Source organism: Netta rufina (assembly GCF_964035555.1).
Source record: "Netta rufina genome assembly, chromosome: 5".
In the NCBI taxonomy this organism is placed as follows: domain Eukaryota; kingdom Metazoa; phylum Chordata; class Aves; order Anseriformes; family Anatidae; genus Netta; species Netta rufina.
Window position 1 is genome coordinate 62791286 of NC_140128.1, and position 22365 is coordinate 62813650.

General features: G+C 48.6%; 1 protein-coding gene across 1 annotated transcript; it reads left to right on the top strand.

Annotated features, from left to right (window-relative positions):
- Nucleotides 1-87: 87 nt before the first annotated feature.
- On the top strand, nt 88-22100 carry NEMF (nuclear export mediator factor). Its single transcript, XM_084287590.1, has 33 exons — nt 88-175; nt 384-452; nt 1128-1230; nt 2161-2286; nt 2374-2522; nt 2720-2787; nt 5784-5870; nt 6819-6895; nt 7786-7856; nt 7947-8022; nt 9065-9127; nt 9453-9530; nt 9804-10012; nt 11586-11771; nt 12238-12301; nt 12830-12918; nt 13548-13651; nt 14050-14112; nt 14815-14927; nt 15569-15626; nt 16147-16205; nt 16690-16810; nt 16905-17178; nt 17986-18028; nt 18110-18159; nt 18603-18750; nt 19025-19102; nt 19180-19374; nt 19966-19998; nt 20803-20909; nt 20992-21035; nt 21130-21209; nt 21786-22100. The coding sequence occupies exons 1-33, from the start codon at nt 117-119 to the stop codon at nt 21861-21863; spliced, it is 3222 nt and encodes a 1073-aa protein (XP_084143716.1). The 5' UTR covers nt 88-116; the 3' UTR covers nt 21864-22100.
- Nucleotides 22101-22365: the final 265 nt, after the last annotated feature.

Here is a 22365-nt window from a genome sequence, read left to right on the forward strand (position 1 = left end):
TTTGCCGGGCCCGCCCGCACCGTTTTTCCCCCGGGGCTCGCCCGCCCCCTGGAGCTCCGTGAGGCGGCGGCGCATGCGCAGCGGGCCGGGCCGGGCCGGGCCGGGCCGGCGGCGCCATGAAGGGCCGCTTCGGCACCATCGACATCCGTGCGCTGCTCGCCGAGCTCCGCCGCAGGTACGGCACCGGGGGGGGACACACGGCACCGGGAGGGCTCCGGAGAGGCACCGGGAGGGCTGCGTGGGGCCCCCAGACACTGCCCGGGCAGCCCGTGCCCCCCCAGCCCCGCCGCTGCCTGAGGCGCCGGCACGGTTCCGTGTGGGGCTGTGTGGGGTTGTGCTCGTAACGCGGCCGTGTTTGTTGTTTTTTTGTTTTTTTTTGGCAGCCTGCTGGGAATGAGAGTGAGCAATGTTTACGATGTGGACAACAAGACCTATCTCATCCGGCTGCAGAAGTAAGAATCGCTGTAACTCCCCTCACCCGGTCGCTGTATGTATGGAAATTGCGCTTTTTGTACATACGGCGTTGCTGCTGGCAGGTGTTTCGCTTTTCTGACCAGTTTTCAGTGGAATCCTGTCATTTTCTGCTAAAACTCAGTAACTCTTACTCTGGAAGGCCCCGGGGGTAGCGTACATAGGGTTGTGAAACAAGCAAAATGCTGCAGCAAAGGTAGAGAAGGCCCCAGCAGTTGCCCTAAAAGCACGCAGCCATCCCCATTTCTTTCTGTGGGGAAGTAGGAGAGGTGTTCAGGAGGGCAGAGCCTCAGTTCTGCAGTGATATTAATGCCCAGGCCAGGTGGTGGGGATGGCACGCTGCTGTCCCCAGCCTGTCCGCTGCATCGTGTCTCACCTGGGCCCAGCATCACCTCCTTGCCTCCAGTTGCACTGGGGAATTTCTGACTCCAAAACCATTTTTCTTGGCCCTTTGTCTGTAAACTTGACACGTGGGCATCCTTTTGCTGTCAGCGTGGCTGCGGCACTGTTTGATGGATTCCAGTGGTCTTGGTGAGTGTTTTCTGCAGGTGATGCGCTCCTGCCTGCGGTGCTTTGGTCTCGTCCCAGTGCAGCCTGGTGTGTAGCACGAGGTGGCTGTTCGGGTACCAAGTGGTAAATCTGTGTTTTGGTAACAGACCCGACTGCAAGGCCACGCTGCTGGTTGAGTCTGGAATACGGATTCACACGACGGAGTTCGAATGGCCAAAAAACATGATGCCATCCAGCTTTGCAATGAAGGTAAACCAACCTGCGGTTTCGTTTTAAAAAGAAAGTGGTTAAAGAAAGCAACATTAATGTGCTGTCCTCGGAGACAAGAAAATACTAAAAGGTTTTGCCTGGTGGATCCTGATCAGGCAGGTGGCTGAAGGTGGGGAAGCAGCACGTGTGGCTGTAGGATCACGTTGTTGATTCTCAGCACCCAAAACAACGAGTGTGTACGTTTATGAAGACTGGTGTTAACCTGATGGATGTTTTTGGTGCCACCCAGACCTTTCAGAATTTGCCTCAGTGAAGTCCTTGTCATTCCAGTTGGATTGTCCAAACGTGTAGGTCCTGGGCACAGCACGCTGCGTTAATAGAGTCCTTCTGTTCGCTCTGCCAGACTCTGAGGGTTCAGATCTTGGGGCAAGCTGTTGGGCTGCATTCCTCTAGGTAGGTCTGTGGGAATGCAGCCCAAGGGCTGTCTCACAGGTCAGGTCTGCGTAGCTTGCCACCTCTGGATGTGGCCTCATGGAAATGGCTCCCCAAAGACTCTCTTGGGAGGCTTTTCATGTCCTTTGTTGATGCAGGGTTAATCCTGAATCTCTTTGTAATACAAAGTCTTTGGACTTTAACTAACTGCTCGCTTGTTGAGGTGACATAGATGACTTTGCTTTGAATAATGGCTGAACAAACAGCACTTTTAATGGCAAAAATCACTTAATGTAAGAACCTGGAACAATTGTATTATCTATAAATATCAAGGTGATATTATTTTTCCTAAGAGCTGCCTTACTTTTGTATCATTGGGATTGGGATTTTTGTCTTTCCAGTATTTGTATTCAGAAAGAAGCGGTCGGTGTTGTAGCAGGGATCAATAGCTTAGAAAACCAACAAATATATTTCAGCGTAAAACATCACAAGCAGGGCCCTTTGCATCGTCTGACAGATGTTCTCTGCTCTTGGCAGTGCCGTAAGCATTTGAAAACCAGAAGGCTGGTCAGCGTGAAGCAGCTGGGTATAGACAGAATCGTGGACTTCCAGTTTGGGAGCAACGAGGCTGCTTATCACCTCATCATCGAGCTGTATGACAGGGTGAGTGCGAGGCTCCACGCGCGTCCCCTGCAAGCGAGCGCTCGAGCACGGCTTTGGCTGATGATCCCCTGGGGTGTTTTCTTGCAGGGCAACATCGTCCTGACAGACCACGAATACCTCATCTTGAACATCCTGAGATTTCGCACGGATGAAGCAGATGATGTCAGGTTTGCGGTTCGGGAGCGATACCCGGTGGACAGCGCAAAAGCACCTGCACCTCTGCCAACCGTGGAAAGGTAGCTGCTTTTAGGTGGCGTATGTGTTGGAATAAACCCCAATTACTGTGCGAAAAGTACTCTATCTGTGGGTATTTTTTTCACGTACCGCAGCCATTTTGCATTTCTTCTAATACTGAAAATGTTTTGTTGCTTGTAAGCAATACAGCGTGATCTTAAAACCCGTTGTTCTTGCAACTCTTTTTTATCTTTCGCAGGTTAACTGAAATAATATCAAATGCACCCAAGGGGGAGCAGTTGAAGAGGGTTCTTAACCCGCATCTTCGTAAGTAATTCTGTTTCACTTGGAAATGAAATGGGGGCAATATCTGTCCTGTTTTGATGATACTGAATATCTGAGTAACTTCAAGCTGTCTTTATTTTTTGAGGTTGTTGGTGACAGCCTGCTTTTATGTATGTTTGAAAAACAACAAAAAATGAAGCCTTTGAAAACAGATTTTTTTTTGTTGTTTTTGATTCAAAGCAAGCTGCACAATGAGCCTTGCTGTGATCCTGCAGGGATGAAGGCCTGAGAACAGCTCTGTTGGAGCTTTGATGTGGTGCATTTTGCCCAGCATCCTGTCGGTGGTGGTACTGACCAGGAGGTGGTACATGTACAGGCGGGGCAGGGATGCTAGGAAGTGGCTGGGGGATGCCAGTCCCACAACCAGTACTGCTGTGGTAAAACCAGCACGATTAATCTGTCTGTCTGGGTGTTCTCTGGTAGGCAGGCAGAGAACTGATCTGGTTGCTCAGGCACTGGTGGCCTGGTGAGGTTCTGCTCTCTAAAAGGGCTGCGATTCTTCCCTCCTGTGAGCTTGGCCTTTTCTCACACCTCTTCCTTAACCACCTGTGAAACCCGACCATCCCTCTGGGTTTCAGTGCAACTTACTGTGCTTCCCATGCTGGGAGCTCTTGTGTCCAGGGCTTTCTGATGTTGTGTTCTGCAGATCCTCACATCTTACTCAGTCAGCTTAAACTCGGGCTGGGGCCTGGTCAACAGCCTGGTCCTTAGCCTGTAGCCCTAACAGAAACACTGCTATTTCCCCAGAATAGCCTCTCAGTCCCAGTACTTTTATGTTTTAGAGACTTCTAGGCAGCACTGACCAGCAGGCATCCTTGCGTTTAATAGCTTGGGTTGGATTTGTCTTCCATACATTTACCCAATCTCTTTTTGAGCCTGTATGGACTTCTGCAGTGTCCTGTGGTGCAGACTTACACTTGCTTTCATACCATGTGAAAAGTCATCTCTTTTTTTTTTAAGCTGATCTCTTCAATTTAACTTGGTGCTCTAGTATTGCATTTGAGGAGAAGGTGAACAGCTGCTATTTACGAATTCTGCACCACTCGTTTTATGTCCTGGTCATTTCTAGGCTGACCAGCTCTTACTGTTTAGCCTTCTGAGTCTTGTACAGAATCTGTTCCAAGCCTCTGATACTTGTCCTTCTCTTCACTTTTTCTAGCTCTACCTGTTTTGAAACAGGGTAGATAAAAGCGTACCTAACATTCAAAGTGGCAGAGCACCACAGGTTCGTGCTGTGGCATGGTTTCCCTCATTCCACTTGCTGTTCCTTTCCCAAAAGTTCCCAACACACAGCTTGATGTTTTTATGTTTACTGACAGTGGAGTTTGTTGCAGAGCCATCTGTTGTTCTTGCTCCCAAGCAGAAATGTTGGTTGGGTTCTGGTGCTGCACATGGAAAAGCAGGACTGTCTTTCTTCACATACATCAATTTGTGTTGTTTTACAGTGAGTTTCTCTCTCAGTTCTTTAATCACCAGTGTTTGTCTCCTCCAGTTCTTCACGGCTTACTGTGGTCTTTCTTGCTTAGGCAGAATTTGCTTTGTCACTGGGCTTTGTTCAGGGGCACACGGAGCAGCGCGGGCCCTAGCGTAGGTCCCTGCAGAACTCCGCTTCCCTCCTGGAGGGAGCTGACAGCCTGGGCCTCCTCTCTGGTTCCTGACTTCCAGCCAGGAAGGGGCTGGTCTGTTACTTGATGGCATCTTGTCATCTCTGAGAGCTTTGGGATGAGCTTTGCTAAATGTTTTCTGGAGATCTGAATAGACTGTATCTGTTTGACCTCCTGTGCCTTTGTGTCTTTTTAACAGTCTGGTAAATTTATTAGGCAAAATGCAGAACTGTGCTCCCTCTTCTGTATCTAGTACAAAGCTCTGCTAGTTCTAGGCTTTAGGCTAAAAAGAGTTGAGAATAGAAAAGTTTTAAGACCAGTTTGTGCTGGTGTGGATGTTGAATTCAAGTGTGTTTTGTCTCTTACCGTGCAGCTCTTTAACAGTGGTATTTCATTCAGATTCTGTGGGTTAACGAGAGAAGCTCTCTGACTACCTATGCCATTAAACAGTTGGTAACAATGTCTATAATGTTCGTGTCGACCTTGTAGCCTGGTGTGGCATCCAGCTGGGCAGACTGGGTGGCTGAAATCTGATTTAGCCGTTCTGTACCCTGCCTTCATGGGCTCTTGGCTGTCCCACTGCCTGTTGGGGTCACCTTCTGTGAGGCCACGTGCATCATCCTAAGCTTGGTGCCGCCTTGTCCCAGTGATTTTCATCTTTCCTCATTTCTTTTTTGCCAGTCCTCAGTTAAAGGTGCTTTTCCAAGGGCCCAGCTTGTTTCTTTGTCTTAAAGCATCTTAGAGGAGGATCTTGTATCTGTTTTCATTTGCTGCTTCTCGGCACCCTGTTCAAACGGGGCTCCATCTGTTTCCGCTGCCACTCAAGTTTCACCGTTAGCTTTGACAGCTTTTTCCCACTTTTTTTCCTTGAAGCTACACAGCCTGTATGACTTCACCCTTTGTGCTCCCTTGTCCCAGACCAGGTGGTTTTCCACCCTTACCGGGTTTCCTACACTCCTCAGTTCTTTTCCTACCCCCTTTTAAATTTTTAAAGGCTTTATTTTGTTTAGGCCAACGTGAAGCCCAGCCTTCCTGAATATCCTCATTCAGTCCTTGACCTTTCCCACTTCCAGATGAACCTAAGTATCCCTGAGTTTGTAAAAGCTCACACCATAAGCTGAGACCTGTCAGCTCTGCCCACCAGTGAGCATTTCTGAGAGCCACTGCGAGAGTCCTGATCACCTGCTTCCTATAGATCCTGCCTTCTGAATTCAGGACCACGATGCCTTTGCTCTCCCCGGTCTCTCTAAGGATTGTGACTGTAGTTTCCTGGCTGTAGATTGTTGAAACGCTTCTTATGATTTTATTGTGAACACAGTTTTCATGGAGAATCACCTCGATAAAAGAGTTTTTTATTTTTTTTTTTTCTTGTAGCTTATGGAGCCACCCTCATTGAGCATTGCCTTATAGAAGCTGGATTTTCTGGTTCTGTCAAAATAGATCAAAATCTGGAAAATAAAGGTACGTAGAAAATAGTGTTTTAGAGGCTGTACATATTTGGTCATTTTCATGTCTGGGTAGTATTCTTTTCAAAGAGATGAGTAATCCTTAAACCTGTACTTCTGACCACATGGTTATATGCTGTAATGTTCTTAGGTTGGGACCAACCTTCTTCATATTAAAACTCTTGAAATAGAACGTAAGACTCCTCCTATAGTCTCAGTGGTTTTATGAGACACTGCCTTAAACATCAGGTGAACTCTGGCTAGGTAAAGGGATATTTTACAAGAATTCTGTAGGGAGGAGTTGGCATCAAAGTCTTCCTTTGGCTATAACAGACATGGTGGGGATTTGATAAAGCAGGGGCTTTACATTTATTGCAAAATTTCAAAGTCAGAAAAGAAAAATAAGACTACAGAAAAATCTAATGTCCTTTATATTTGCCATAAATCAAAGAGATTTTTTACTTTGTACTGCTTTATGGTGCTGTAACAAATCGACTTTATAACAAACAGCTTGCAGGAACTGGTTTATGCTTTTCTCTGCAGTTTTATTTTATAAACTGCTAGCATTCGTATGGTCTTCCTTCATGGAACTTGAAATATGTCTTTAAAGTGCATATATATATATTTAAAAAAAGAACACCTTCCAAACATAAAATGTGTACTGAGGCTCCTGTTTAGAATGAATAGTAATTGCTGAAGCAATTACTGAAACAGTTACTAAAAACAGGGTGCAGGATATCTGCAGTTTTATTTTTGAGCCATGCTGGGATCCTACTCTTAGTCTATCTGACAGGGCCACAGCTGGAGCTTGCTGTGGACGTGTTTAGGTCGGACAGGCTGCTCCAGGCACTTAGAAGAGCTGATGCCTGGGTCTTTTGATTTGCTGTTGTGCTAGGTTTATGTAACAATATCTTTCTGTTCTAGGTGTCTTAAAATATTCCTCTCCTCCCCCCTCTCTCTTTAGAAAATATTGAAAAAATACTCACTGCTTTGGAAAAAGCTGAAGAATATATGGCACTAACGGATGACTTCAGCGGAAAGGTGGGTCTCAGCTGGGCAACTTGGTTAGCAGTCACGCAGGAACTGCAGAATTAAACTAGTGGGCAGTTATTGTTCGCAACGTGCCCGTTCTGGGGTTATCAGCTTCAGGTTTTGTTCTGGGAGCTTGTGCTCCTGGTGGTGTTGGGTAATACAAACAACCTCCTTGCACAGCATGTACAGCAATTAAATGATTTACGAGCAGGTGATGTAGGTCCTAGGAAAACTGCACTTGTGCTCTGATGGTAGATAATGCTCTTCTGCCTGTCAGCCCTGCATTTGTGTGCTAATTTGCAGGGTGGATTCACAAAATGTCTGGGGTTGGAAGGGGCCTTAAAGACCACCCAGTTCCAGTCTGCCATGGGCAGGGACACCTCCCGCTACATCAGGTTGACCAGGGCCTCTTCCAACCCGGTTGTGGACACCTCCAGGGATGAGGCAGCCACAGCTTCTCTGGGCAGCCTGTGCCAGGGCCTCACCACCCTCTGAGTGAAGGATTTCTTCCTAACATCGAATCTAAATCTCCCCTCTTAGTTTAAAACCATTGCCCTGACCCAGGTGCAGCACCTTGAACTTGGACTTGGTGAACCTCACTGGGTTCATGTGGGCTCACTTCTCAAGCTCGTCCAGATCCCTTTGGATTGCTTCCCTTCCTTCTGGTCTATCGACTGCACCGCTCAGCTTGGGCAGTTCTGAGGTTCCTAAGTTCACCTTTTTTGGGGGAATAAGATGTCACATTGTCACATTGCTTCTACCATAAAGTCTCCCAGCTAGAGTGAAGTACTGTCTCGTGCTGATCAGTAGGTCAGCACCTGAAACTGGCTGCTTTGCCAAGATAAAAGAGGATCCTTTTCAAAGACAAATGCTGATGTCATATTTATCCATTCCTTTAGGGTTATATTATCCAGAAAAAGGAGAAAAAGCCGAGCCTGGAACCAGATAAACCCGCAGAAGATATTTACACGTAAATATCTGAAGTGTTTATTTCCTATTTTTCTAGTCTGCATAACCTAAATTAGTTTTCAGGTGATAATATCAAATGTGTATTTTACAGATATGAGGAATTTCATCCTTTCTTGTTTTCTCAACATTCAAAATGTCCGTACTTGGAATTTGACTCATTCAATAAGGTACAGTGCTTTTGCTGATGCTGTACTTAAGTGCTTTAATTGACTGATGCTAAGAAGAGTAATTAAAAAGCGGTGCAAAAGTTGATAGTGAAAACACAGAGCTTGGAAGAGGTGATTAATTTTATGGGTAGAAGTTTTACACATAAAAGGCCGAGTAAAACAGGGCCTTTAGGCTGCTGTTGAGTGGTGCTGTCTTTGCTGGCTTGGTTAGTAGGTCCTGCAGCTGACATGATGGCACGTGGCACTGAATTTGGGTGTGCATGGAACACGCCAAGCTGTTGACCAGGACTGGTGACAGCCAAACGTTTTGTTAGTGGAGAGTTCAGATGCTGAGCTCTCACCGGAGATGAGCTTTCACCGCAGCGACCCCTTTGAAAGCCCGAGGCGTCTGGTTTAGTGTTTCCTTGAGTGTTGTCCTTCCTGGTCCTTGGCTTGTTAACATTATCTGGAATCATTAAATGCGTGTTCCTAACCTTGATCTTCAGAGTTCCCGTGTTACTTTCCTGCCCTGCTTCCTGGCCGAATTTCTGTCATCTCCTTCACAACACTGACGGTCTAAGCAGCCTTAAAACCTTCCTCTACTTTTGTTTTAATCAGTGTTTGGCAACGGGAGCATCCCATCAGGGACGGTTCTTAGGCTTAGTTTCTAGGATTTCTGTATTGTTTTTTTTGAACTGACCTATTGAAGCAGCAGAGATTCAGGGCACGCAGGTCTAGAATTGCTCTGCAGATTAAATGACTGCACACTGTATGAAACAGCAGGTTCCTTTTAATAATTTCTTAACAAAAAAATGAGTGTCCAGGTTGGCCAGCTGTTTTCTGTTGTGTGTGTGGCCCACTGTTTGTAGTGAGACATAACCTAGAGTGCCTTGCTGAACTCATCTCAGGCAAAGGTGAAATGGAGGAAGTTTTTGAACCCCGTTTTAGCATGTCTCTTCTTAGTGCTTTGCAGTCAGCTCTTGGGGAAAACCTCCTCTGCCTGCTTGTTGCTGGTATCAGTCAGTGCAACTTGGAGATTTTTAAAACTGCTTTTCTCTTGTAGGCAGCAGATGAATTCTACTCCAAGCTAGAGGGACAGAAAATTGACATGAAAGCCTTGCAGCAGGTATGCTCTCACCCAGGCTGGAACAGCTGAGGCGGCTCTCTGAGCTTCGAATGCTTCTTTAGGGCCCTTGGTCTCTGTAGCTTGGGGTGGGGGAGGTGGTGGTTACTTATTTGTGGTACGGAAATGATGTGGTACGGATTTCAAACTGCATAATGCAGCAATTGCCTGTATGCAGAGTTGAAGTAACAACAGTATTTTGGAAACTTTGTGTCTCATGCCGTTGTGTTTTTCTTTGTTGGAATGCTGTACTGAGTGTCTCACAGGGATTAGATGATGTCACATATGTATAGATATAATATTTTTCCATTTTACTTGTCTTTGAAAGGAAAAACAAGCACTGAAGAAACTTGAAAATGTCCGCAGGGATCACGAGAACAGGCTAGAAGCTCTTCAGCAAGCTCAGGTAAGACTGGGATTTTTTTAACAAAGATGCATAATGTTTTTTTTAAGAAAGAGACCCAGTGGGTCTCTGCTCCCCTACAAATGCTCTGTACCTCTCTTGCCAAAGTTTGCTTGTGCAGCTCTGCTTGCAAGACACAAGTTGGCTATTGCCTCATGTGATCAGTTCTGTGCCATTTTTGAATTCTGTCTCAATATTAATTACTACTATTTTTTTTTTAATATTGCCTAGTATGTGTTTAGCTTCAATGGGTGTAAATTTCTTTCTTACCTTAAGGAAGTTGATAAGATCAAAGGAGAACTTATAGAGATGAACTTGGAGATCGTTGACCGAGCCATCCAGGTGGTCCGTAGCGCGTTGGCCAACCAGATAGACTGGACAGAGATTGGAACGATCGTTAAGGAAGCTCAGGCACAGGGGGACCCTGTTGCAAGTGCAATCAAGGAACTAAAGCTTCAGACAAATCACATCACGATGCTGCTGAGGTGAGTACGTGGCAGAGCACGTGTACCAAGTGTGAGTAGGACTGACTGCGTGCTGGGGGTTGCGCTCCCACCATCTCTTTAGCTTAGGAATTGTTACTGAAGTTTTCTTTACTGAATAAAACTTTTCTTTACTGAATTATTACTGACGTTTTCTTAACAGCATTGTGAAGAGAACATAGTTCAGTGGGCTTTCTTTTTTGCTTTCAAAAATAATAATTTGGTTACTGTAATAGCTTTTGTTTTGGTATTTTTAGTCTGGCTGACTATATCCTAAAATATTGGAAGGTGTCCTAAATCAGTATAGGTCCCAACCATTGTATTGCTCAGCAGTTAACTGTGTACGTTTTATTCTGCTTCCACCTAAAATTCATGTGAGATCCTGCCCCTTTCGATGGCGGAGGCAGTCCACTGAAAGGATGACAGCTCAAGGCTGCAGCTGTTGTGAGCTGCAAGTTTTGATGCTCATCCCTGTGGAAGTCCTGACGAGAGAGCAGGCAGTGAGACGATATCTGGAGTGTTTTTAAAAAACAGATTTGACACTGTGTCATGATTCCAGAGATTTAAAAAAAAAAAAGTTAGAATTTCTTTTTTGTAGCTAGAACTTCAGGTACGAAAGCTGTAATGTTGCAAAGTTAATTACAAATTTTTAGTTACTTCATTTTCAAAAATGTTGGTATGTGAAGTAAGCTCGTTTTCAGGAGCGAGGTCTGCGTTTGCAGCTGTGACCTCTGTCTGTCTCATGAGCAGGTAATAGTCACTGCGCTGATCGGCCAGCTCAGTCAGTCCCCCAGTTGTTGAATCATGCTTCCGCAGTACAGGAGACTCTGGAGATGTCTTTCCCTTTACGAAGCACGTTATTTTATGCTCCTCCACTGCCTTTTGCTACACAGACTTAGCATAGCCAGGTACAGCAGGATTTAATGTACTGGTGAGAAGCAAATACAAATCCATCTGATGTGTGCTCAGCATAACTGCTTAAAAACAGTGGCACGGATATTTTGGGCCCTGCCTGAGCGGGGAGGTTGGCCCAGGTGACCTCCAGAGTCCCTTTCAACCTCAGCCATGCTGGGATTCTGCAATTCTGATTTTTTTTTTAAAGGTTTTAAACCAGTGCACTGCTGTGCTGTTCCCTGAGTCACTGTGACAGCACAACTGCTCTCTTTTCATGTGATCAGGCATAATGTTGTGCATTTCTTTACTTCATGCAAGTAGATCTTCAGACTTGTTCTTTAAGTTTGGCCTTTTTGTTAGATTGGTAGCGTGGATGTGTGTCTTTTGATAGAAAAAGCTGCCTTGGAAAATATCACTTCCTTGGATTGGGAAACGTGAGCTCTTTATTTTGTACTTTTGTTTCCTTTTTTCTCCAAAGTCTGGTTTACTCTAAGATACAAACCTGCGTGCGTTGCATCCTGGAGCCTTCCTGTGGCTGCATGGTGAAAATGTTTTTGTAGTGAAAAGGGTTCTTTAGGCCATTTCCAGTCCTCATGAGAGACTAGAAGTAAAAATGCATTGCACTATGGTTGAAAACCAACTGTTTCTCTTATCTCAATCACATGATGTCGTGTTTTTTTAGGAACCCGTATGTATTATCTGAAGAGGAAGAAGAGGAGGAGGAGGCTGATTTAGTGAAAGAAGAAACAGAAGAGCCAAAGGGGAAAAAGAAGAAAAATAAAAACAAGCAGTTGAAGAAGCCTCAGAAAAACAAACCGTCACTGGTCGATGTTGATCTCAGTTTGTCTGCGTATGCCAATGCCAAAAAGTAAGGCTTACAGCAAACTGTGCTTTGCTAGTAGAAATGTTCTGTGTGCCTTCAGCTGGTGGTGATAACATCATAGGAAAGGCTCTGTGCATAGCTTTTTATAAATAACAATGGAAGTGGGTAGGTGCCCTGAGTCTAGGATGCACATTTTCCAGGTCCAAAACTGTTATCTCAGTGTTGTGGCTGCTCTCCAGCTATTGCAGCGCTTTGAGTATGGTTCTGCACAGTGACACAGAGTGGCTGCTTCTTGTCACACAGCAGTGCAAACACCGCGTTCCTTCAGTCTCAGGAGGGAAGTTTCACCATTTGGTTGCTTTTCTTAGGGAAAGGTCAAACAAAAGATCTGAGCTAGAAATACTTCGTCAGAACCGAACTTTAGTACAAATGTAAAGAACCCTGAGAAATACATCCTAAAAATATTAGAAATCCCAGCATGTTAAATCATAAACAAGCTTCTCTTTTGCAGGTACTATGATCACAAGAGACATGCAGCTAAGAAAACGCAGAAGACAGTAGAAGCTGCAGAAAAGGTATTTTTTTTTCCTCATTTTTAGATGATAATTAAAAACAAAGTCTCTGTCACTGATAGGTGGAAAATCGTGATGTAGTCGAGGTAGTCCTAATGAGACGTGAAAGGTAGGGAAAAAAAAACAAGCAAATTTGTTTCATTTTTAAGCACTTAAGGTGACTAAATATAGGATTGAAGACCTCTGCTGTATTATTTTGTTAGCATTATGAACACTTCAGACAAGTGCCCGGTGAAGGTACTGACAAACCAGTAATTGCAGAGGCAGGGGTGGAAAATCAGTGGAAATCCGTATGATCAGATAGCTGATCATCTTCTCAGGGGCCACTTAAGTGGGGCAGAGGTTTATGAAGATTTTAGATGTGCTTTTGTGCCTGAAGGGAATGCGGGCTGGTGAACAGCTGTATGTGGAGCCTGCATTCTGAAAAAAAAATAAAAATTAGAGAAACTTCAACCATCTTTCCTGCTATTTGGTTAGCAATTTTATGATTCCTGTGCTGGCTGATCGGGGTCATGCTTTCTGTCAAAACAGGCATTTAAATCAGCTGAGAAGAAGACGAAGCAGACGCTGAAGGAAGTTCAGACGGTTACCACCATTCAGAAAGCAAGGAAGGTCTATTGGCAAGTACAGTTTTGTTGTCATTGTCTAACGTGTTGTGAGCGTGCATCAATTTAAAACAGCTGCGTCAGGCTGACTTCACTGGCTGAGAAGTGGAGCTAAACTCTGCACCTCGTATCGAGTCTCTTTACAGCTGCTGCTTTAAGTTGTTGGCTTGATCCTGTTACAGCCTTTGTCTGGAAAAGTTCCTTTCAGTGGAGCTGGACTTAAAATTTAGCTGAGTTTCTGGCTTTTAACAAAGCTGGGAAGATGGGCTTAGTAAAACTGGGGAACTTGGCTGTTACTTTCTGGCAGCTCAGCATCTGTGAAATAGTAACAGTAGATCAAAAACGTTTCAACGAAGCTTTTTATAGTCTAATAAGTAAATTGTTAAAATAAATAGGAGGCAGCTGGACTTGGTGGTGACAGTATTTATTTCATCTCAAAATACCGTTGGCAGTGATGTTATATTTGTACCATGTCTTGTTTCCGTGCCACAGGCATGCCAATGGTAATGACACTATTTGCAGTGTCTTTTTATAAGCAACAGATACCAAGTTGTGTATTCTCAGACTTTGACACAAAAAGTACCTCTGGAACATTCTGCTAGCCCCATGTGTTTTTCCCCCCATGGATTGATGTAATTTGGCAGGTTTGAGAAGTTCCTGTGGTTTGTCAGCTCGGAGAATTACCTTGTCATTGCTGGGAGAGATCAGCAGCAGAACGAGATAATTGTGAAGCGCTATCTTAAGCCAGGTGAGCATGACTGAGCGGGGCGTATCAGCTTTCTGTCTCGTTTTCCAGTTGTCTGAGAACAACACGGCAAGGTCTGCCTGGTTTATTCTTAGCTCGAGCCTCAGATAAAGGGGCTTTGGTGGTGGTGAGGCCTGGAGGCTGCGTGTGTGTTGTCACTGGAGGGCTGGGGGTGAGTGGACCCTCCAGCGCTGCAGGACAAGTGTCTGTCAAGGAGCAAAGGAGCTGATCCTTCTTGGGGCAGCTGGGGAGGATTAAAAGACTTCCAGGTCCTCTTCCCATCCTGCTCCTTGCAGACAAAAGGGCTGTTTCCCACTGAAGCTGGGAGCCTTTCTTACTTTAGCTCTAGTAACCCGTGGAATTACCCTGTACATGACTGATTCGAGTCACCTCTTTTCCAGGGGACATATACGTGCACGCCGACCTCCACGGAGCCACGAGCTGTGTGATCAAGAACCCGACAGGTACGTTGTGGGGCTCGGAGGGATGTCAGGGCCCTGCAGGCTGGTGGTGTCCTCACTGCGTGGCTGCGTCCAGCCCTGTGAGCTGCCTTCCCCCCGCGCTGTGGCACCCAGCTCCAGCAGAGGGCTCAGTTAGGATGTGAGGGGCATCGCTGCCTCCAAAATCAAGTTGCTATCGACTCGATGGGGGACCAGCTGTGCAAACCTGCCTGTGCCCCAGTCCTGGGAGGTGGCAAAAATTGGCCTCGTGCTGTGAGCAGCGCAGCTGCTGCTCCCTTGCAGAGCTGAGAAAGGAGCAGTGGCAGGGCTTCAGCTCCTGCTGGGGAGCTGTGAAGACCAGCTGGTGATGCTGCTCATCATAGAACGGTTTGGGTTGGAATGGACCTGAAAGATCCCCTAGTTCCACCCCCCCTGCATTGGCAGGGACACCTCCCACTAAATCAGGCTGCCCCCAGCCCCATCCAGCCTGGCCTTGAACACCTCCAGGAATGGGGCATCTCCAGCTTCTCCAGGCAGCCTGTTCCAGTGCCTCACCACCCTCAGAGTAAAGAAAATCCTCCTCATATCTCATCTAAACCTCCCCTCTTTTAGTTTAAAGCCCCTGGGAAGCACACGTGCTGGATCAGGGGGCGTGTGGAAGCTGGGGAGCCTCATCTGTTGTGTTTGTAGCTGATTTAACTGGTGTGTTGGCTGTGACTGTTGCAGGGGAACCCATTCCTCCGCGGACCCTGACGGAGGCAGGCACGATGGCCTTGTGTTACAGCGCTGCCTGGGATGCCCGGGTTGTCACCAGTGCTTGGTGGGTCTCCCACAACCAGGTAAGGAGACCTGTGTGTGATCTTTGCAGGTGGAACATCCGAAGGAAGTGGTGTGGGGCTGCAGATGGAGTGTCTCTGGGGGGGAACTGATGGATGGGGATGAAATTCCTGTTCCCTGATACCAGTCCTTGAGTTCTCCCTGGCTCTGCTGCGCTTAGGGCAGGGTTGGAGGAGTCACCTCTGAGCTGATGTGACCACGACAAGAAATATTACAAGCTTGGCTTCTTGATACCAGAGAGGAAGCACTTTAATGAAAGAGGAATTTCCTTTTTTATTTTTTTTCAGTTGGGCTTCTAGGTTGTGCATTAGCTGTGGTCTCAGTCTGCTTCCAAGCAACTCCGCTCTAAGGGCAGAGAGATCACGTTAAACTGAAGGTCGAGGTGCTTTCTGTGTTCTTACTGCCTCACTAGCCCGATTCCTCACCCAGGACTTGTAAAATCATTGTGTGATTGAACTGAAACATCTCTTAGGAAAATATCCTACTAAGGGCAGAAGGAAACCCTTGGGTACAGAGTCCTCCTACAGAGCTGTTCCCATAAGTTAAAAATGTGGCGTGCTTGGACATTGCTGTTAGTGCTGTTATTGCACAGTGCTGGTCTCCTCTTACAGACACTTTATAAAATCTGTATTGTGCTTTTTAGGTTTCTAAAACTGCACCTACAGGAGAATACCTGACCACTGGAAGCTTCATGATCCGAGGTGAGACACAAAGGAACCGTGTGACTTTGGCATTAGGCATTTTCACAGAATCACAGGCTGGTTTGGGCTGGCAGAGACTTAAAATCCATCTAATTCCAGCCCCCTGCCATGGGCAGGGCCCCCTGCCCCCAGCCCAGGCTGCCCCCAGCCCCATCCAGCCTGGCCTTGGGCACCCCCAGTGCTGGGGCACCCCTTTTGTCTGAAGATGCCGTGCTGTCCCGCGGTGGCAGGAATTCAGCTGAGCTGCCCCCCTCTCTGTGGCAGCCGGCAGATCCCGATCTTCTCAAAGTGTGTCCCGAGCAGTTTGTAAGGAGCACCAGGTGCTGCAGCAGCATGTGCTAGCCAGGGCCCTGGACAGCAGATCGCAAGCTGAGTGTTTCCCCTGTTGTCATCCAAGAGCTAGAACAAGCCTTGGTGTAATTTCTGGCAGCCTAAAGCCTCTAATAAAAAGGAGTTTTGAAAAGGCGTCGTTTAACACTGCTGTTAAACCTCTTCATGAGAATCTGCCTTTGTTTTTCAGGGAAGAAGAATTTTCTTCCACCTTCATATCTGATGATGGGCTTTAGCTTCTTGTTTAAGGTACTGCTTCCTCTGTGCACATCCTGCTGGCTTTTGCAATTTGTTTTGAGCTGTGGGAGACTTAATTTCTAGTTCTCGCTTATCAGTATATTCCCAGTGATTTTTTTTCCTCACTGGGACAAATCCCATAAAATGTGTCTTGCTGAAGGTTACTCTCCTCATATTTCCATTTTCCCTGTCTTGATTTAAAGCAAACAGACCCTGTTACGAACTATCAAACTTTACTGTCTGCTGAATTTTTATATCAGCTGTTTGAGATGTGTGTGTTCAGGGAGAGTCTGCTGCTTGTGCAGCTGCCTCCTCGCTAGCTGTGCTTTCCAGGTTGTCAGACTCAGGTCTGAAGGTGCTGGTTTAGTTTTCTGCCCTTGGAACTGCAGGAAGCGTTCCAAGGGAGAGCATGAAGCTGAGTCAGGTGTGCTCTGCGAGGGCTGGCGAGCCTTATCGGGGCTGGTGCTGGCCTAACGTGAGGTGCCCCTGTTGGTAGGTGGACGAAAGCTGCGTTTGGAGGCACCGAGAGGAGAGGAAGGTCAAAGTACAGGATGAGGATCTCGAAATGGTTTCCAGCAGCGCCAGTGAGCTGGTGTCGGAAGAAGTGGAGCTGCTCGGTACGGTGGGTGTGACGTGGGCTCAGGACAAGCAGACCTGGCTGCCTCAGGCACTCCTAAAGTGAGCTGTGTTTTCCTCACCTGTGCACCGTAGAAGGAGGGGACAGCAGCAGTGAAGAAGACAAAGCAGAGTGTGAGGAAGCACCGGAAGATGTGGAAGCCGTGCCTGAGAATAATCGGGATGAGGACGTTGCTGACCTCGACCAGGGCAGAGCAAACACCCCTCCTGCGCCCGAGGGGGAGTCCGAAGAGGAGGATGGTGAATCTGAGGATGAAGTGGAACATCCAGAGCCGAAGAGTGAAGCGAAGGAAGAAGAGGTAGATTACCCAGACACAACCATCGACCTGTCGCACCTTCAGTCTCAAAGGTAAGTGAAGAAGCAGCTGCGTTTCTGTGGAATCTCCACGCTGTTAAAATGCTGCCGAGGGCAGGGCTGTGATGAGATGCCATCAATTCTTTTGGTGCAGGCTGTCAGGGTGCAGGGCAGTAACCCTGTACCGTGCTAATCCTGCCGTGCTGCCTGCCATTTCCTGCTAAAAGGCGCTTCTTTGTGGGCTGCTTGCTCTGCACCCCCCTTCCTGAAGCACACACACAGCTCCCTGCTCCCTGCCTGGGGGTGTCTGGCTCCTTGGCCGCTGTTTGTTAGTCCCCGTTCTGGCCTCAGCATCCCGTGACTGCCCACGCAGTGATTTTGCTCCTCAGGAGATGGCTGCCCCTGTTTGTTGTTGTTTTTTTTTTTTTTTTCTCTGAATTGCCGTTCAGCCCCAAGAAACTGAGTCACGGGCTGCTGTGCAGAGCTGGTGCTGAATTAGTGCTCTGCGTGTGGCCGTGAGATGAGCTCATCTCCCCGTGCCTCTGGAAATGGAACTCCTCAGAGGATGGAAGGCAAAACGATGGGGTGGGTGGAAGCGGGCAGCTCTCCCAGGGAATGCCGTGGCCCATCTGGGCTGTGCACGCAGGGAGCTCTTTGCCTGTGCCGCGTGTGTGCTTCGAGGCAAGCTGGCAGGGATCTGAGGGCTTGTTTGTCAGCTGCATCCTGGCATTGCTGCCCTTTTTCTGGAAATTTTAAGATCTAGAAAGCTGAAAGCAAGGTGCCCAGGCTGGCTGGTGGTGGTGCCTGCAGGGTTGAGCTGCTCCTCATCCATTGACCAGCTCCGTTTTGATCTCCCCACAGATCCCTGCAGAAAAGTGTCCCCAAGGAGGAAGAACCCAGCTTGGTAAGGCCCCAGTCCAGGCGTGTGGCAAAAGCAGCAGCTGCTGCTGGACGTGGTAGGCTCTAACTGTGTTTCCCTTCTTAGAGTGACAGCAAGTCCCAGGGGCGAAGGCATCTCTCTGCCAAGGAGAGGAGGTGAGAGCCTCAGTGTTTGGGGTGAGGTGAACGCCTCCTCCTCGTTTCCTCCTCCCTGTGAGTGGGATTTGGGGTCAGCCTGCTCTTCGTCACCAGGAAACCTGGAAACCCGCAGCTGTCAGAGCTGTCAGTGGTCAGCCAGCAGCCGGGGGGGGGTGGGAAGTTTTGGAGATGATTGTTTGCGTGTGGGGGTCCTGCTCCAGCAGCTGAAGCCTCCCTACGGAGAGCCTGAACAAGAGGGAAGCTTTTCAGCTTGGTGTTGCTGCCGTCTCTGAGGAGGAGGCTGTGAAATGTTCTTCTCCAAGTGTGGGTTCCCCCCGTGGAGAGCAGCCTGCTCCGGCTGACTCACCAGCACTGGTGGGAGAGCAGGAGCTGGGAGGAGGAAGGGGGCTCATCAGCGAGGCGCCGTCACCCCGGGGTGCTCCTGTCCTTGTTCTCCTTAGAGAAATGAAGAAGAAAAAGCAGCAGAATGACTCCGAGAACGTGGAGCCCCCCGAGGAGAAGCAGAAGGAGCCGGAGCCACAGCGTCCCCCTGCTCCCAACGCCACCAAGGGTGTGCCAGCCCCTCAGCCCATCAAGCGGGGCCAGAAGGTAGGCAGGGAGCAGCACTGCCCCCGAGCTGAGCTGTTACCACGTGAAGTGTGGGCTCGTCTCCCGCACAGGGAGAAGTTCTGGGTTTCTCTGTGTGGTCCCTGCCTGCCTGAGAGCTGCAGACTCTTGGTGAAGCTCGGTGGCTGGGGATTGCTCTGAAAGAGCTTCGGGAGACCTGGAAGGAGCACGCTTCTGGGGTCAGCATCTGGTTCTGGGTGGCTACAAAGCCCTGCAAAAGTCGTCGTTCCTAAAATTGTTGCGTTTTCTCCTCCAGAGTAAAATGAAGAAGATGAAGGAGAAGTACAAGGACCAGGACGAGGAGGACCGGGAGCTCATCATGAAGCTGCTGGGGGTGAGTGAGGGGAGCTCTGTCCCCCCCTTGGTGCGCTCAGGGCGCCGGCTCCAACCACCTCTCGTGTGCAACCGCAGTCTGCAGGCTCAAACAAGGAGGAGAAGGGGAAAAAAGGGAAAAAGGGGAAGACGAAAGAAAGTACAGTGAAAAAGCAACAGCAGAAACCCAAGTCTGGACATCGCGGTGCTGACGGCGGCAAGGAGGTGCTCCCAGGAGGAGTCCTGCTGCATGAGTCCCAGGACCCAGCCCTGGAGGAGCAGCAGGACGAGAAGGTGAGCGGCGTGCTGGCCTCTCCTCGTGTGGCTGCTCCTTGTCACCCACTCTTGTGACCCTCCTGGTGCTGCGTAGTGCAGCTCTCGCTGCTTTTGGGGCACCGATGGCGAACAGCGTGCCTGATGCCATCGCTCTGGGAGCCCGTCGGTTTCAGGCAGCAGCACAAAGCCCTGCAGCAGTCTGTGTGTGTGCGTGCTGAGTTCCCAGCACAGCCGAAACGAGGCCTGGGGAGCAGCTCGCCAGGCTGCCGAGGATCCAGAGAAATCGATCCTCCCACTCGGTGCAGCAGAAGTGTCCCTGAGCTCTCCCGATCTGTTGCTGTGAGTCAGGATCTGAATCACAGCCCAGCTCTCTCCTCCCAGTTTGGCATGTGCCAAGCTAATGAGAGTTTTGAAGGAAATCGTCCTCCCCCACCTACACGAAACCGCTCTTTCTACCTTTACTTTCAAACGAGTTGAGCTGTCTTTGCGGTGAAAATTTGGCTTTCTGTGTCCCGCTGCTAAAAGAATTTATTTTCTCCAGGGACTTAGGGAGAAAAAAGCAGTTGTGTGCTCGTTTCAGCTCTGATGTCTCCTTTTCTGTGTATACAGGATGACCAGGAGCAGGATCAGCCAGGAGTTGAGGTAAATGCTCTCGTCTGAACCTCCCATACGCGCTGAGGAGGGGGCTTGGTCCTGCTGGAAGCTGGAGGGCCCCACTCTAGGGACATGCCTGGAGCCCAGCAGGCTGCTGCTGGCACCGAGGCTCCCACCCTGAGCCCCTCGGAAGGGTTTGGTTCTGCTGATTTAAGTCCCCTTCGTGCCCAAAGCTGCTGGAACCCAGCTTGCTTCTGTCTTTTTATTTCTCACACTGCTCATCGCGCACATCCCCTGTGAAATTAGGGACTGGAGGAACTGGAGCTCATCCCCGTCTTCGCCTCTGACCTTTTGCACCCCCAGCAGGGTGGCTCTGGGCTGGAGGACACAGCGTGATGTCAGGGTTAGGAGGTTGTTTAAGTGTAAAATTGCTTCAGAGTGCTCTGTAATTACCGGCTGGGGGTGTTGCCCAAGGCTGGAAATAAGTTCATTTCTTCAAATCTTTTAACTGAGGAGGGTAATGGTTGGCTGTAGGGGGAAGCTTTTGGTGACCTCGTGAAGATGTAACTGCATTTGGGGGCCCCCTTCGGGCCATTTAAAGCTAAGATCACTGAGATGTGATATTAGCAATCAAAGCTGGTCAGTAATGAGCCATGGCTTGGTAATTAATTACCAGTGAAGGTGATAAATCTAAATTCAGTACGTCCTGGCAGCCCCAGAGCTGTGATGGGGCAATTCCAGCTGGTAGCTGAGCTGGAAGGGGCAACCCTGCAGCCACACCAGTGACAGAGGTGGGTTCGGGCACCAGTGCTGCTCCTGCCCTGCTTCCCCAGAAGTTCTTTGCCCCCGCAGGAGGCCGTGGCTTTGCTGGACTCCCTGACCGGGCAGCCGCACCCCGAGGACATCCTGCTCTTCGCCGTGCCCATCTGCGCTCCCTACACGGCGATGACAAACTACAAGTGAGTGGCGGCGCCTCCTGGGGGAAAGACCCAGCAGAGGGGCGCCTGCTGTCCGACTCACAGAGCCCTCTTCTTTTCAAAGGTACAAAGTCAAGCTCACGCCAGGCACCCAAAAGAAAGGAAAAGGTAATGATTTTAAGCAATTCCATCCTTCTTGGTGCGTTACCTGTCGAAACCAGAACGTTTGTAGAGTTTTTAAGTCTTTCCCGTGGTTTTACAGCCGCAAAGATCGCCCTGCATAATTTTATGCAGTCCAAAGAAGCTACTGCAAGAGAAAAGGATCTGTTCCGCAGCGTCAAGGTGACTTTCTTTACATCCTTTATCTTTTATGAGTCTAAGAGCAGCAGAAAAATGTCCACTGGTGCCAATTTGGGGGTAAATGCTTCAAAAAAAGTTATTGCTTTTTTTTTTGGGGGGGAGGCTCTGCCAGCTGCTGCCCCTCCTGGCTCTCAGTCCCCAGGGGCAGATTTCTCAGCTCATGTCCATGCCTGCAGGTTGCTGGGCAGCCAGGGCTGTTCTGTGACAGGACATACCGAAAAGCAGCAGCCCTAACGCTGCCTGGTCATGGAACTCTGCTAGAAAAACCACAATTAATGGTTAATGATCTTGAGGCAGTGTCCAGGGACTTGCTGACTCAGCCCCCCCATCCTAATGGAGCCGAGGGATGGAAGCTGCGTGGAAACCCATTAAAAGTTTCCCATTAATAAACTGGGGGCAGAGACCAGAAGCCTGATGTCAGCCATGTATTCTGAGGGGAAAGGCAGCAGAAATGGGTACATCAATCTGTGCCACCTGACCCAGAAACGCTCGCAGGGGTGAGGAAGGTATTTGTAAAAGCACTGCTGTTACGCTCAATTCCTCATCTTTGTTGTGTAGGACACCGACTTGTCAAGAAATATTCCTGGTAAAGTGAAGGTATCCGCGCCCAACCTGCTGAACAGGAAGAAGAAGTGACCTGGGGCTGGAGGTGTCGCCCCCCAACTGGTGCTGTGCAGGCAGGAGCTGCACCTGCAGCCTGGGAAGAGCCAGCCCCGGGCTGAGCGCTGTGACCCTGACTGAAATCAGCTTCCGTGGCAGTGAGACGTGGACCAGTTCCTCCGCTGGGGGTTGGATGGACTCTGACAGCTCACTGAGATAAACAGCAGAGAAATGTGCGAGTAAATTGCTGGCGTTGGGTCAGTGCCGTGCTGCCGAGGTGTCTCTTCTCTCGTGCTTTGAATTTGGGAGCTCAGCGTTCTTTCCCTATAGCTGTGGGCAAAGGCAGCCCTTAATTTACTCCTAATTTACAGCATTGCTCTTCTCTTTCTTCCTAATCTGGACTGGGGGTCCTAGTGGGAGCAGGAGAGGTTCAGGGCAGAGTGCTTTACTTGAGGAAAGACAGAAGCGCGTTTTTTCCCCTAGCATACCCTCAGCTGCCAGGAGATAAGAAGCCCAGTTCCAGCTGTAGCCATTTCCC

Coding starts and splice junctions, on each gene's coding strand:
- NEMF (XM_084287590.1), top strand. CDS start 117: ATGAAGGGCCGCTTCGGCACCATCGACATCCGTGCGCTGCTCGCCGAG. Junction 14,928..15,568: donor GGTGGGTCTCCCACAACCAG/GTAAGGAGACCT, acceptor TGTGCTTTTTAG/GTTTCTAAAACTGCACCTAC. Junction 19,999..20,802: donor AGGATCAGCCAGGAGTTGAG/GTAAATGCTCTC, acceptor TTGCCCCCGCAG/GAGGCCGTGGCTTTGCTGGA.